This window comes from Orcinus orca, chromosome 17 (assembly GCF_937001465.1).
Source record: "Orcinus orca chromosome 17, mOrcOrc1.1, whole genome shotgun sequence".
Lineage (NCBI taxonomy): Eukaryota > Metazoa > Chordata > Mammalia > Artiodactyla > Delphinidae > Orcinus > Orcinus orca.
In genome coordinates this window covers 50,497,785-50,511,735 of record NC_064575.1, presented here as the reverse complement: position 1 = coordinate 50,511,735, position 13,951 = coordinate 50,497,785, and the positions used below count along the sequence as shown (strand labels likewise).

General features: G+C 34.4%; 1 protein-coding gene across 14 annotated transcripts in view; it reads right to left on the bottom strand.

The window, feature by feature from the left end:
- The window catches only part of VPS13B (vacuolar protein sorting 13 homolog B), an 802,268-nt gene that overhangs the window by 653,665 nt on the left and 134,652 nt on the right, over window positions 1–13,951 (bottom strand). For all 14 annotated transcript variants that reach the window (XM_049700204.1, XM_033438214.2, XM_049700207.1 and 11 more), the window contains exon 17: window positions 4,518–4,699. In XM_049700204.1, the coding sequence (XP_049556161.1) occupies window positions 4,518–4,699 (182 nt within the window). The remainder of the gene's footprint in view (window positions 1–4,517; window positions 4,700–13,951) is intronic.

The following is a 13,951-nucleotide window of genomic DNA, read 5'->3' as shown; positions in this document are numbered from 1 at the left end:
AAATAAACAATCTAACCTTACACCTAAAGGAACTAGAGAAAGAAGAACAAACAAAACCCAAAGTTAGCAGAAGGAAAGAAATCATAAAGATCAGAGCAGAAATAAATGAAATACAAACAAAGAAAACAATAGCAAATATGAATAAAACTAAAACCTGGTTCTTTGAGAAGATTAACAAAATTGATAAACCATTAGCCAGACTCATCAAGAAAAAGAGGGAGAGGACTCAAATCAATAAAATGAGAAATGAAAAAGGAGAAGTTACAACAGACACCACAGAAATACAAAGCATCCTAATAGACTACTACAAGCAACTCTATGCCAATAAAATGGACAACCTGGAAGAAATGGACAAATTATTAGAAAGGTATAGCCTTCCAAGACTGAACCAGGAAGAAATAGAAAATACGAACAGACCAATCACAAGGAATGAAATTGAAACTGTGACTGAAAATCTCCGAACAAGCAAAAGTCCAGGACCAGATGGCTTCACAGGGGAATTCTATCAAACATTTAGAGAAGAGCTAACACCCATCCTTCTCAAACTCTTCCAAAAAATTGAGGAGGAAGGAACATTCCCAAACTCATTCTATGAGGCCACCATCACCATGAGACCAAAACCAGACAAAGATACTACTACAAAAAAAGAAAATTACAGACCAATATCACTGATGTAATACAGATGCAAAAATCCTCAACAAAATACTAGCAAACAGAATCCAACAACACATTAAAAGAATCATACACCATGATCAAGTGGGATTTATACTAGGGATGCAAGGACCCTTCAAAATACACAAATCAATCAATGTGATACACCATATTAACAAACTGAAGAATAAAAACCATATGATCATCTCAAGAGATGCAGAAAAAGCTTTTGACAATATTCAGCACCAAGTTATGATAAAAACTCTCCAGAAAGTGGGCATACAGGGATCCTACCCCAACATAATAAAGGCCATATATGACAAACCCACAGCAAACATCATTCTCAATGGTGAAAAACTGAAAGCATTTGCTCTAAGATCAGGAACAAGACAAGGATGTTCACTCTCGCCACTATTATTCAACATAGTTTTGGAATAGCCACAGCAATCAGAGAAGAAAAAGAAATAAAACAAATACAAATTGGAAAAGAAGAAGTAAAACTGTCACTGTTTACAGATGACATGATACTATACATAGAGAATCCTAATAATGCCACCAGAAAACTACGAGAGCTAATCAATGAATTTGGTAAAGTTGCAGGATACAAAATTAATGCACAGAAATCTCTTGCATTTCTATACACTGATGATGAAAAATCTGAAAGAGAAACTAAGGAAACACTCCCATTTACCATGGCAACAATAATAATTTAAATACCTAGGAATAAACCTACCTAGGGAGACAAAAGTCCTGTATGCAGAAAACTACAAGACACTGATGAAAGAAATTAAAGATGATACCAACAGATGGAGAGATATACCATCTTCTTGGATTGGAAGAATCAATACTGTGAACATGACTATACTACCTAAAGCAATCTACAGACTCAATGCAATCCCTATCAAATTACGAATGGCATTTTTTACGGAACTAGAACAAAAAATCTTAAAATTTGTATGGAGACACAGAAGACCCCGAATAGCCAAAGCACTCTTGAGGGCAAAAAACGCAGCTGGAGGAATCACACTCCCTGACTTCAGACTGTACTATAAAGCTACAGTAATCAAGACAATATGGTACTGGCACAAAAACAGAAACATAGATTAATGGAACAAGATAGAAAGCCTAGATATAAACCCACACATCTATGGTCAACTAATCTATGACAAAGGAGGCAAGGATATACAATGGAGAAAAGACAGTCTCTTCAATAAGTGGTGCTGGGAAAACTGGACAGTTACATGTAAAAGAATGAAATTGGAACACTTCCTTACACAAAAATAAACTCAAAATGTATTAGAGAGCTAAATGTAAGACTGGACACTATAAAACTCTTGGAAGAAAACATAGGAAGAAAACTCGATGACATAAATCACAGCAAGATCTTTTTTGATCCACCTCCTAGTGTAATGGAAATAAAAACAAAAATAAACAAATGGGACCTAATGAGACTTCAAAGCTTTTGCACAGCAAAGGAAACCATAAACAAGACAAAAAGACAACCCTCAGAATGGGACAAAATATTTGCAAACGAATCAATGGACAAAGGATTAATCTCCAAAATATATAAACAGCTCATGCAGCTCAGTATTAAAAAAACAAACAACCCAATCCAAAAATGGGCACAAGATCTAAATAGACATTTCTCCAAAGAAGACATACAGATGGCCAAGAAGCACATGCAAAGCTGCTCAACATCACTAATTATTAGAGAAATGCAAATCAAAACTACAATGAGGTATCATCTCACACCATTTAGAATGGGCATCATCAGAAAACCTACAAACAGCAAGTGTTGGAGAGGGTGTGGAGAAAAGGGAACCCTCTTTACAGTGTTGGTGGGAATGTAAATTGATACAGCCACTATGGAGAACAGTGTGGAGGTTCCTTAAAAAACTCAAAATAGAATTCCCATATGATCCAGCAATCCCAGTACTGGGCATATACCTAGAGAAAACCGTAATTCAAAAAGACACGCACCCCAGTGTTCATTGCAGCACTATTTACAATAGCCAGGTCATGCAAGCAACCTAAATGCCCATTGACAGACGAATGGATAAAGAAGATGTGGTACATGTATAGAATGGAATATTACTCAGCCATATAAAGGAACAAAATTGGGTCATTTGTTGAGACGTGGATGAATCTAGAGACTGTCATACAGAGTGAAGTAAGTCAGAAAGAGAAAAAGAAATATCATATATTAACGCATATATGTGGAAACTAGAAAAATGGTACAGATGAACCGGTTTGCAGGGCAGAAGTTGAGACACAGATGTAGACAACACACGTATGGACACCAAGGGTGGAAAGCTGCGGGGGGGTGGGGGGGTGATGCATTGGGCAATTGGGGTTCACATGTATACACTGATGTGTATAAAATGGATGACTAATAAGAACCTGCTGTATAAAAAAATTAAATTAAAAAATTTAAAAAATAATAATTCAATAGGAGTATACAAATTCCAAGTGTAAAGAGGATATTAAGTAAGAAATAATAGCAATTTTTTAAAAAGTAGTGTAGCTATATCAGTATAAAAGGAAACAAAACAGTAACATGATAGAAACAAAGACAAAAAGAAACTATAGTCACAAGTATAAATGGATTGAATTTACTAGCTAAAAGGCAAATTAGAAAACTTGATCTATAATATCTAGTTATATGTTATTTCCAGGACATATACCTAAAGATAAAAACACATAGATTTTAAGTAAAGAATGCAAAAGGAACTATATCAAATACCAACCAAACAAAAACTAACTGTAACTATGTTAATATAAGAAAAAATAGATGTGTCAAAAGACTCTCTAAGGAATAGACTCACTACATTTAATAAAAGAATCAGCTAAAAAAGAGAACATAAATATGTGTGACCTTAGGGGTATATGTTTATACACACATAAGATCTGCATACTATTTCAGGGTATTCACAGAATTCGAAGCCCTTTCATAAGCCCCAAGTTAAGAACTTCTAAACAAATGAAACATTTGTCCCATCATTTCTTTACAGAATCCTAAAAACCTGTTCCAAAACAACTGTACAATTTTACATTAGGCAATGGCTATATCAAATGAAAAGGCTCTAATTAAAATGCATTTTTTAAGAATTTATAAGATATTCCCCATAGTAAGGTCTAAACTTAAAACCTTAGAAAGCATCATATAACAACAAAACCAGTTTTATTTTAATAAACAAATGAGGTATAAGATAAAAATAATGTTATCATTTTAAGCATGATTGCACTTAATAAAAATATATCCTTTTTGTGTCACTGCAAAAGTAACATTATTTTGAGCTGAAACAACTAAAAGAAGCAAGCCTTCTGCAATTTTTCTTGTTTATCTACAAAGTGATTGATAAGATGAAGATAATAAACTGGCATCAAAGCAGATTTTTAATTTTCCATAGTTAATTCATTCATTCAGGGTGTAAGACTAATATTTTCCACATTAAAAAAATTAACTTGCTTATGAATTGCTAAAGTACTATAATTAAGAATTTTATTCCACTCTACCAGCATAATCAAACATATTGTATTTATACTTGACTTGGTTATCATTTCAAACATACAGACTGATCCCCTCAAAAGTTATCCAAGTAAGGCCAAAGGATGAATTGTACAAGGAGCTGGTGAAAAATAATCTCTTGCAACTACAAAATATATCCACAAGTTGGTGGCAGAGAACAAAACTGAATGGCTTAACTCATATCTTGGATTTTACACAGGCGCTATAAAAATCTGCTTTCATAGAAATACACTACAATTTAAGTTGATCATACTATACACATGAATTTGAATGATAAAATATTAGTCACCTCTAATAAGAGTTTTCCATACACTTGTCAAGAAGAGTGTGTTCTTACCTATAGTTTGGAAAACTTCATTCATCAAAGCTTCATTCACTGCTGAAGAGCTGACATTTCCAATATGAGACCAACTTTGATAAATTGCTTGCAGCAGAAGTGTCTGTGCTCTTGTAGCTTGAACTGTGAGATTTGGAAGTTCAAATATACCTTCAGTTATAGCAATCTGAGATCTTTTGGTCCTGCATAAGAAAATACAAAGCATAACAAACAATATATTAAATAACATTTATAAACAACACCATATAAAGTAAATTAGGATGCAAGGGAAGAAAAGGTATACACAGAAATTATTTTAATTAGAATTAAATCAAAGAGATACACAATTCTACTAACTTTAAATGTTTCACTATTTCAGAACCTCTAACAATAATAAAAAATAAAAATACAAACTAAAATAATGTCCACACACATTCATACACATATATTCAGCTCAAGCATTACACTTTTTAAATCAAGTCAATCATCAAAAATAACAGTGAAAATAGTACTAATTAACACTTAAAATAGGATTTACTAACAGATCTGCCTTATTCCCTTTTTTAAATTTTTTTATACACTTTTGAAAGGTTAAATTCCAGTTACAATTATTACAAAATATTGGCTATATTCCCCATGCTGCACAATACATCCTTGAACCTATTTTACATCCAACAGTTTGTACCTCCCCCTCTCCCCACTGGTGACCACTACTTTGTTCTCTATATCTGTGAGTCCACTTCTTTTCTGTTATATTCACTAGTTTGTTGTATTTTTTAGATTCCACATATAAATGATATCATACAGTATTTGTCTTTGTCTGACTTACTTCACTTAGCATAATGTCCTCCAAGTTGATCCATGTTGCTGCAAATGGCAAAATTTCATTCTTTTTTACAGCTGAATAGTATTCCAGTGTGTGCGTGTGTGTGTGTGTGTGTGTGTGTGTGTGTGTGTGTGTGTATACGCACATTTTCTTTATCCATTCCTCCGTAGATGGACACTTACATTGTTTCCATATCTTGGTGACTGTAAATAATGCTGCTTATGAACACTGGGGTGCACATATCTTTTCATATTAGTGTTTTTATTTTTTTGGACATATACCCAGGAGTGGAACTGCTGGGTCATATGGTAGTTTTAGCCTTTTGAGAAATCTCCACACTGTTTTCCACAGTGGCTGCACCAATTTACATTTACAAAAACAAGTCTCAATAAAATTAAAAGGACTGAAATCAGAGTATATGTGCTGATCACAATGGAATTAAACTGTAAACTAATAAAAGAAAGGTATCTGCAAAATCCTCAAATATTTAGAAATTAAAAACATAAAATACAATTAAGAACATCGTAGATAAAATTCAGAAAGTCACATAAGATGAAACTTTTGAAAAAGTATAAAATGATTTTAGAAAAGGACACTGATATGGATGACAGAAAATAATCAGTGTTCCTGGAGAAAAGAGCAGATAAAGAAAAAAATTCTATGGGCATTCATTCCAATAAATGTAACATGAAGGAACCAGTTCTTCTCCAGAACTTCCCTTGTTTTATACTATCCTCCCACCTGTCCACTACAGACTAGTAAAAACAATCAGCGTATGTGCACTATTTAACCGTAAGAAGAATATAAAGGAATTTCAAGCAATAGTCATATACAGTTGAGATACTGACAGAGTCTCATGTCAATTGGTTACCTTTGTATTTTCCAGGTATACTTTTAATTTCAGTCATCTTTCAAGTCAATGGGCTCCTTTTCTAGCCATTGCTACTGCAGCTGAGAACCACCTTGCTAATAAACCTAATGTCCTTCAAAGTTAAGACTGGATTTTTACTTTGCAGTTCCTAGGTCTACAAAAAAATGAGCTATAATGTTGCTGGGACTTTGACTATTTAGGTCTCAGATTAGGCCTAGCTGGTCTTCAAGCTTCATTTTAAAGCTGTTCTCTAGAAAATCTATAAAATCAGCATATATTTATTAATTGCCTATTCTGTAGCAGTCATGCACTAGCTACCTAGGAAGTATCTTAGCTGTTTTAAAACATCAATGAACAAAACAGAAAATTAAAATCCCAGTGTCCTCATAGTTTATATTCTAATGGGGCCAGGAAACAAATTAAAAAGTTGATCAATATAAGTAAACAAATGATATAAGGAAGTTAGAAGAGAAATGCTCTTGGAAACAGAAAAAGAGAATGGAAAAACAGAGCATGGAATAGGAACTACTGAAGAAGGAGCAATTTCATATGTGGTGGGTAGATCATATTAAAAGGATAGGTTTAATTCCAAGCAAGACATGAGCAGACTTGTAGGAGGTAAGTGACAGTTGTGTGGATATCTCTGGAGAGTGATTCAGGCAGATGAACAGTCTGTGAAAAGGTCCTGAGGTAGGACTGAACCTGGCAAGTCCAAGCAATGGCAAGGAAGGCGGTTGCAGCAGTTTGATAATAACCTAATTCACTAATTAAGTTGGTTTTCCAAGGTTTTTATCCATAAGAATTACCTGAATAGGCTTTACACAGCCATTCATCTGAGACTGCATCGAAGTCTGACTCCATAGGGTTCACTTTCCTTGAATTTACTTTTATTTTTAAATCTCTTTAACCTCATTTTCAAAGTTTTTCATTTAAGGTACTAGAAGTAGGACATGAAATTTTTAAAATATCAATTCCAATTCTGGCGAAATCACTTATTTGTTTCATGTTTTTAGGAAAAAGATATATATAACTTCTCTGAGCTTCACTTCCCTCTTTAAAAGGCAAGTATAATTATCCCTGCCCAATCTACCACAGATGACTATAGTGAAAATCAATTACACCTAATATTTAAAGCTTAACAGATACAAGGTTCTTTGCTAGGAACTGAAGATACAGGCACTATCTTTACACTCAAAGAATTCAGAGTCTAGTTGTGAGACAAGTAAACCAGTAATTATAATTTAACATAATGAGTGCTATAACAATGTTATGTACAGATTCCTGTGAGATACACTGAAATGGTTGAGGAAAAAATGCAGGTGTTATATTTAGAAATGACCCATAAACATGAAAAGACTCTTAAGCCTCACCAGTAAAAAGGGAAATTCAAACTAAAACAATGTATGACTCTTTTAACCTCTCAGATTAGCAAGACCTCTCAGACTCTAACTCATCTTCTAGGAATCTATCTGAAAAGAATTTTCACACGAGCCTGCAAGAATACTTACACAAAGACAGTGTTTGCAGCATTATTTAAAATAGCCTAAACCTGAGAAAATCTCATCATTGAATAAATTCTGACACATTGACTTGATGCAAAACTATTCAGATATTAAGAAGAATGAAGTTAGATGAACCTACTGATATGAAAGGATATGCTGAAATATGGTAAAAATGTATGTAGTTGCATTGTAACATGGTTCCATGTAATGGCAGGAAGTGGTGGGTTAACCACACATAAAAGTATGTCTGCATGTGTTTGTATGTTGAGATAAAAAATTCTGGATAGAATTATTGATAATATTCATTGCTGGAAGATGATAACAGAGGATGACTTTATGTGATCTTTTCCCTTTTTTCCCTAAATAAATGTCTCTATTGTTTTGCTTGGTCCTTTGAGATATATATATCATTATTTTTTCAAAAGAATTTAAGAGGGGGCTTCCCTGGTGGCGCAGTGGTTGAGAATCTGCCTGCTAATGCAGGGAACACAGGTTCAAGCCCTGGTCTGGGAGGATCCCACATGCCGCGGAGCAACTAGGCCCATGAGCCCCAACTACTGAGCCTGCGCGTCTGGAGCCTGTGCTCCGCAACAAGAGAGGCCGCGATAGTGAGAGGCCCGCGCACCACGATGAAGAGTGGCCCCCGCTTGCCACAACTAGAGAAAGCCCTCACACAGAAACGAAGACCCAACACAGCAAAAATAAATTAATTAATTAAAAGCTTGAAAAAATTCAAAAAAAAAGAATTTAAGAAACTGCAATACTTCAAGAATGGACTATAGAAATCACAAACTATGTCAAAATGAATTAATTTCATAAAACATTTTTAAAATGTTTTAAAAATGAGCATTATCAATGTAACAAACTACCTCCACTCCCTGCTCCGACACTGAATTATCAAATGATTTCTTACCTTCTCATAGACATAAACTTCACTTTTAAGTCAGACAAAGAAAGACAAATATCATGATATCATTTACATATGGAATCAAAAATATGATACAAATGAACTTATCTACAAGACAGAAATAGACTCACAGAGATAGAAAACAAACTTATGGTTCCCAAAGGGGAAAGGGGGGGATAAATTAGGAATTTAGGATTAACAGATACGCACTACTATATATAAAATAAACAACAAGGACCTATTGTATAGCACAGGGAACTATACTCAACATCTTGTAATAACCTATAATGGAAAAGAATTTGAAAAAGAATATATATATATACACATACACACATATTATACAACTGAATCACTATGCTGAACCACTGTAAATCAACTATACTTCAATTTAAAACATTTTTAAATTAAAACAAAAAGAAAGAAACTTCACTTAAAACCTCCAAAAGAGGAATTGTATCAACGAAGATGGTAGAGTAAGGTATACCAAAAGTCTGTCCCTCCATAAAAGCAACACAAAAGCTGGCAAAAACTGTCAAAAATCAACTTTTTCAGAACTCTAGAAACTAACCAAAAGCCTGCAACAAACACGGGAACACGTAATAAAAATAAAGTAAAATTCTAAAAAAAATTTTAAACAGCTCAATCTCAGTAGGAACAGTGAACTTTGTGGTATTTTTATTTACCCATGTTACATCCCCTGGCCCCCAGGCTCAGCAGTGGTACCAAATAGCCCTTATCCCCAGTATGACCTGTACTTCTTGATAAACTGTTACTTGACATCTCTGTATTCCTAAAAGATATAAATATTTGTAGGATCTCAATGTCAAGTCAGTGGAAGAGCTCTGGTGCTTCTTGGTCTCATATGCATGGTTGAAAAATTAACAGCCATGACTGCCAGATTTATTAACAAATAATAAATTTATGAACTTAAAAAAAGAAATTGTGGTTGTTCGTTCTGACCTGTCTGGTGGCTACCTGGAGGACCAACTCAAAGAACCTGCTTTCTCTCTCCTAATTCAGAACTCTCCCAATACTAAAACAACTACCCAGGAGCATTTGTAGAAAACATTTACAGGCAAATGTACTGCAATAGTCCTTGCTGCCTGGAATAATAGATAGACAAGGGGGAAAAAAAGAGACTAACCAAAATCTTAGAAAGGCTGGGAAATTATGCTTTCAGGAATAAAAACACTGAAAAGCTCAGACACCTTCCTGGGAATAAGGAAGGCCACACACATGCTAAGCACTGTGCACTTGCAGAGAAAAGACAAGAGAAAGGCCTTAAGCTCTCACTTCTGGCTGACTTTCAGGGTATGCACAACAAGAAAAGGTGGCAGAGTTGAAAACTGCCTGGTTGAGCTCTGAAGACATTCCTTAGAAGAAACCATGGAGGCCACATGGCAGTGGGATGAAATATTCAAAGTTCTGAAAGAAAGAACTGTCAATTAATAATTGTAATTCCAGGGCTTCCCCGGTGGCACAGTGGTTAAGAATCCATCTGCCAATGCAGGAGACACAGGTTCGAGCCCTGGTCCAGGAAGATCCCACATTCCGTGCAGCAACTAAGCCCATGCGTCACAACTACTGAGCCTGCGCTCTAGAGCCCATGAACCACAACTACTGAAGCCCATATGCCACAACTACTGAAGCCAGTGCACCTAGAGCCCGTGCTCTGCAGCAAGAAAAGCCACCACAACGAGAAGCCGGTGCACCGCAACGAAGTGTAGCCCCAGCTCGCCACAGCTAGAGAAAGGCCACGCACAGCAACGAAGACCCAATGCAGCCAAACATAAATAAATAAATAAATAAATAAATAAATGAATGAATAAATAAATTTATTTTAAAAATAATAATTATTATAATTCCGACTTAACTATTCTTCAAAAATAAAGTAGAAATCTCCCAAGAAAGGAAAGTCCAGGATCAAAAGGCTTCACTTGTGAATTCTACCAACATTTAAAGAATGTGAATTCTACCAACATTTAAAGAAGAAAAAAACACCAATACTCTTCAACTTTTTTGCAAAAAAGAACAGAAGGGAATCCTTCCCAATTTCTTCTATAACATCAGTATTACCCAGGTACCAAAGCCAGACAAAAACAACACAAGAAAACTACACATCGATATCCCTTGTGAACATAAATGCAAAATCCTCAGTAAAATACCAGTAAATGAAATTTGGAAGAAGATTAAAAGCATTGTACACCATGACAACTGAAATTTATCCCAGAAATAAAAGAATGGCTCAAGAACTCAATGCAATACATCATATTTATAGAAAGAAGAGGGGAGAAAACATGTCCATATCAACTGACACAGAAAAAGTACTTGACAAAATCCAATACTCTTTCATAATATAAAACACTCAACACACTAAAGAGAACTTCCTCAATATGATATAGGACATTTATGAAAAACACACAACTAACATCATACTTAGTGGTGAAAGGCTGAAAGCTTTCTCTCCAAGATCAGGAAGAAGTTAAGTATTTTTCTCTTGCCATTCTATTCAACATTGCAGTAAAGGTTCTAGCCACAAAACCAGGCAAAAAAAATTTTTAAGGCATTCAGATTGTAGAAAAAGAAGTAAAACTATCACTACTCACAGATGACATGATCTCATACCTTGAAAACTATAAACACACACACACACACACACACACCCCCCAATGAATGGAGCTAAAAACAAGTTCAACTAAGTTCCAAGATACAAGGTAACTACATGGAAATCAGTTTTATACCCATATACACTTAAAATGAACAATCTGACAAGGAAATTAAGAAAACTATTCCATCTATAATAGCAACAAAAAGAATAAAATACTTAGGAATAAGTATTTCACCAAAGAAGTGTAAGACTTTTACATTGAAAACTACAAAGCACTGTTGAAAGAAATTAAAGAAGGGATTAAATAAATGGAAAGACATCCCATGTTTATTGATTGGAAAATTTAATACTGTTAAGATGACAGTACTCTCCAAATTCAGCTATAGGTTCAATACAATCCCTATCAAAATCCCATCTATTTTGAATAAATGATTAAACTAATCCTAAACTAATTAAATTCATATGGATTTACAAGGAATCTTGACTAGTCAAAACAATCCTGAAAAAGAAAAACAAAGTTGGAAGACTCATGCTTCCCAATTTCAAAACTTACTACAAAGGTACAGCAATCAAATACACATATAAATATAAATCAGTGCACTAGAGCTGAGAGTCTAGAAATAAACCCATACATCTATGATCAATGGACTTCTGACAAATGGTCAAGGCCAATAAGTGGGGAATGAACAGTCTTTTTAACAAATGGTTTTAGAACAACTGCATATTGAAATACAAAAGAATGAACTTAGACCCCTACCTCACACCATATACCAAAATTAACTCAAAATTGGTCAAAAAGCTAAAACCATAAAATCTTAGAAGGAAACATAAGTGTAGTCTTCACAACCTTGGATTAAGGAACAATTTCTTAAATATGATACCAAAAACAAAAGCAACAAAAGGAAAAACAGATAAATGGGACTTCATCAAAATTTAAAACTTTTGTGTATCAAAGGAAACTATCCAGAAAGTGAAAACACAACACACAAAATGACAAAAAACATCTGCAAATCATATATCTATGAAGGGTCTAGTGCCTAGAATATGCAAAGAATTCCCACAACTCAACAGCAAAAAGATATACAGCCCAATTAAAAATGCACATAAACAGTCATTTCTCCAAAGAATTTACACAAATGGCCAATAAGCACTTAAAAGAATGCTCAACATCATTAGGGAAATGAAAAGCAATACCACAAAGAGATACCACTTCACACCCACTAAGATAGACATAATAGGAGAAGAAAGAGAAAAAAAAAAGCAGAAAATAATGAGTCTTGGCAAGGATGGGGAGAAATTGGAACCTTCATACATTGGAAGTAGATGTATACAACAGTACAACCACTGTGTGTAACAATTTGGCAGTTCATCAAAAAGGTAAATATAGCAATTATATTCTTAGGTATATACCCAAGAGAACTGAAAATGTTGTTCATACTGGAGCTCATATATGCATGTTCAAAGCAGCATTATTTTTATTAGCCAAAAAGTAGAAACAACCCAAACTTGCAACTGATAAATGCACAAACAGAATGTGGTATATCACTATAAAGTAGTTATTTTTTGGCCATAAAAAGTAATGAAGTACTGATACATGCCACAACATGGAGAAACCTTGAAAACACGCTAAGTAAAAGAAGCTAGACAGAAAATGCCACATATTGTATGTGGCATTCTCCATCCAGAATCACAGATAGAGTCAGGGTTTTCTTTCTGGAGTTTTGAAAATACTCTGGAGTTAGATGGTGATGATGACTGCACAACAATGTGAATATACTAAAAACCAATGAATCGTACAGTTTAAAATAATTATAATAGTAAATTTATGCTATTTTTATCTCAATTAAAATTTAAAACCTCCCTGAAGTATTCAGAACTCTGTTCCGAGGAACACTGGTCCAAGCAACTAACGACTGCCCTTTCTCACTCGAAAATAACAAAATAAAAACAAAACCCTGGGATCACCTGTCTCTCTTAATTAGCATGCCTCATAATTTAAATATACAGTTACACATTAACACATCTACCACCCTGTCCATACAGCTCTCAAATATTTAATAGCAATATGTGGCTCTACCTAGATTTACCGTTCAATCCACAAGCCTGGTCACATTTTGCCACAAAATCAAAGGATTGTAATAAATAGACAAGGAAATAAATATGCACTGAAGGGACTTCCCTGGCGGTCCAGTGGTTAAGACTCCACGCTTCCACTCAGGGGGCATGGGTTTGATCCCTGGTCGGGGAACTAAGATCCTAATGCTATGCAGTGGGGCCAAAAGTCTTTTTTTAAATCTTTTTAAATAAATTTTTTAAATGCACTGAATAGAAGATTCCTTAAACCAAGCAGGTAAGATAATAGAGATCAAATGAGGCAGGAGAAAAAACCATACAATCTAATTCATAAATTTATATTTCATTATCATTACTGGTTCCTTTTGCTTTTCTAACATTGTGGCCATTCTTTACGTCACTTTCTTGTCTTTTATTACAGGTTTAAAAATTGAGTGGTGGTTCTCTTTCTACTATGTTCTCAAATTTCTGTTCAAAATTCTTGACCAAAACAAAAACAAAAGCACAACAGTTTACCAGTAGTGATACTAAGTAAACAGAACAGACATTGGAAACCTACAATATAAAAATGTATAATTAATCTAGCCACTTTATCTTTAGCCAGATATTCCTTGGTGTTTAGGAAGTCCTATGGTGTAGCAAGAGCCATGTTCTTGTAACTACAGCAA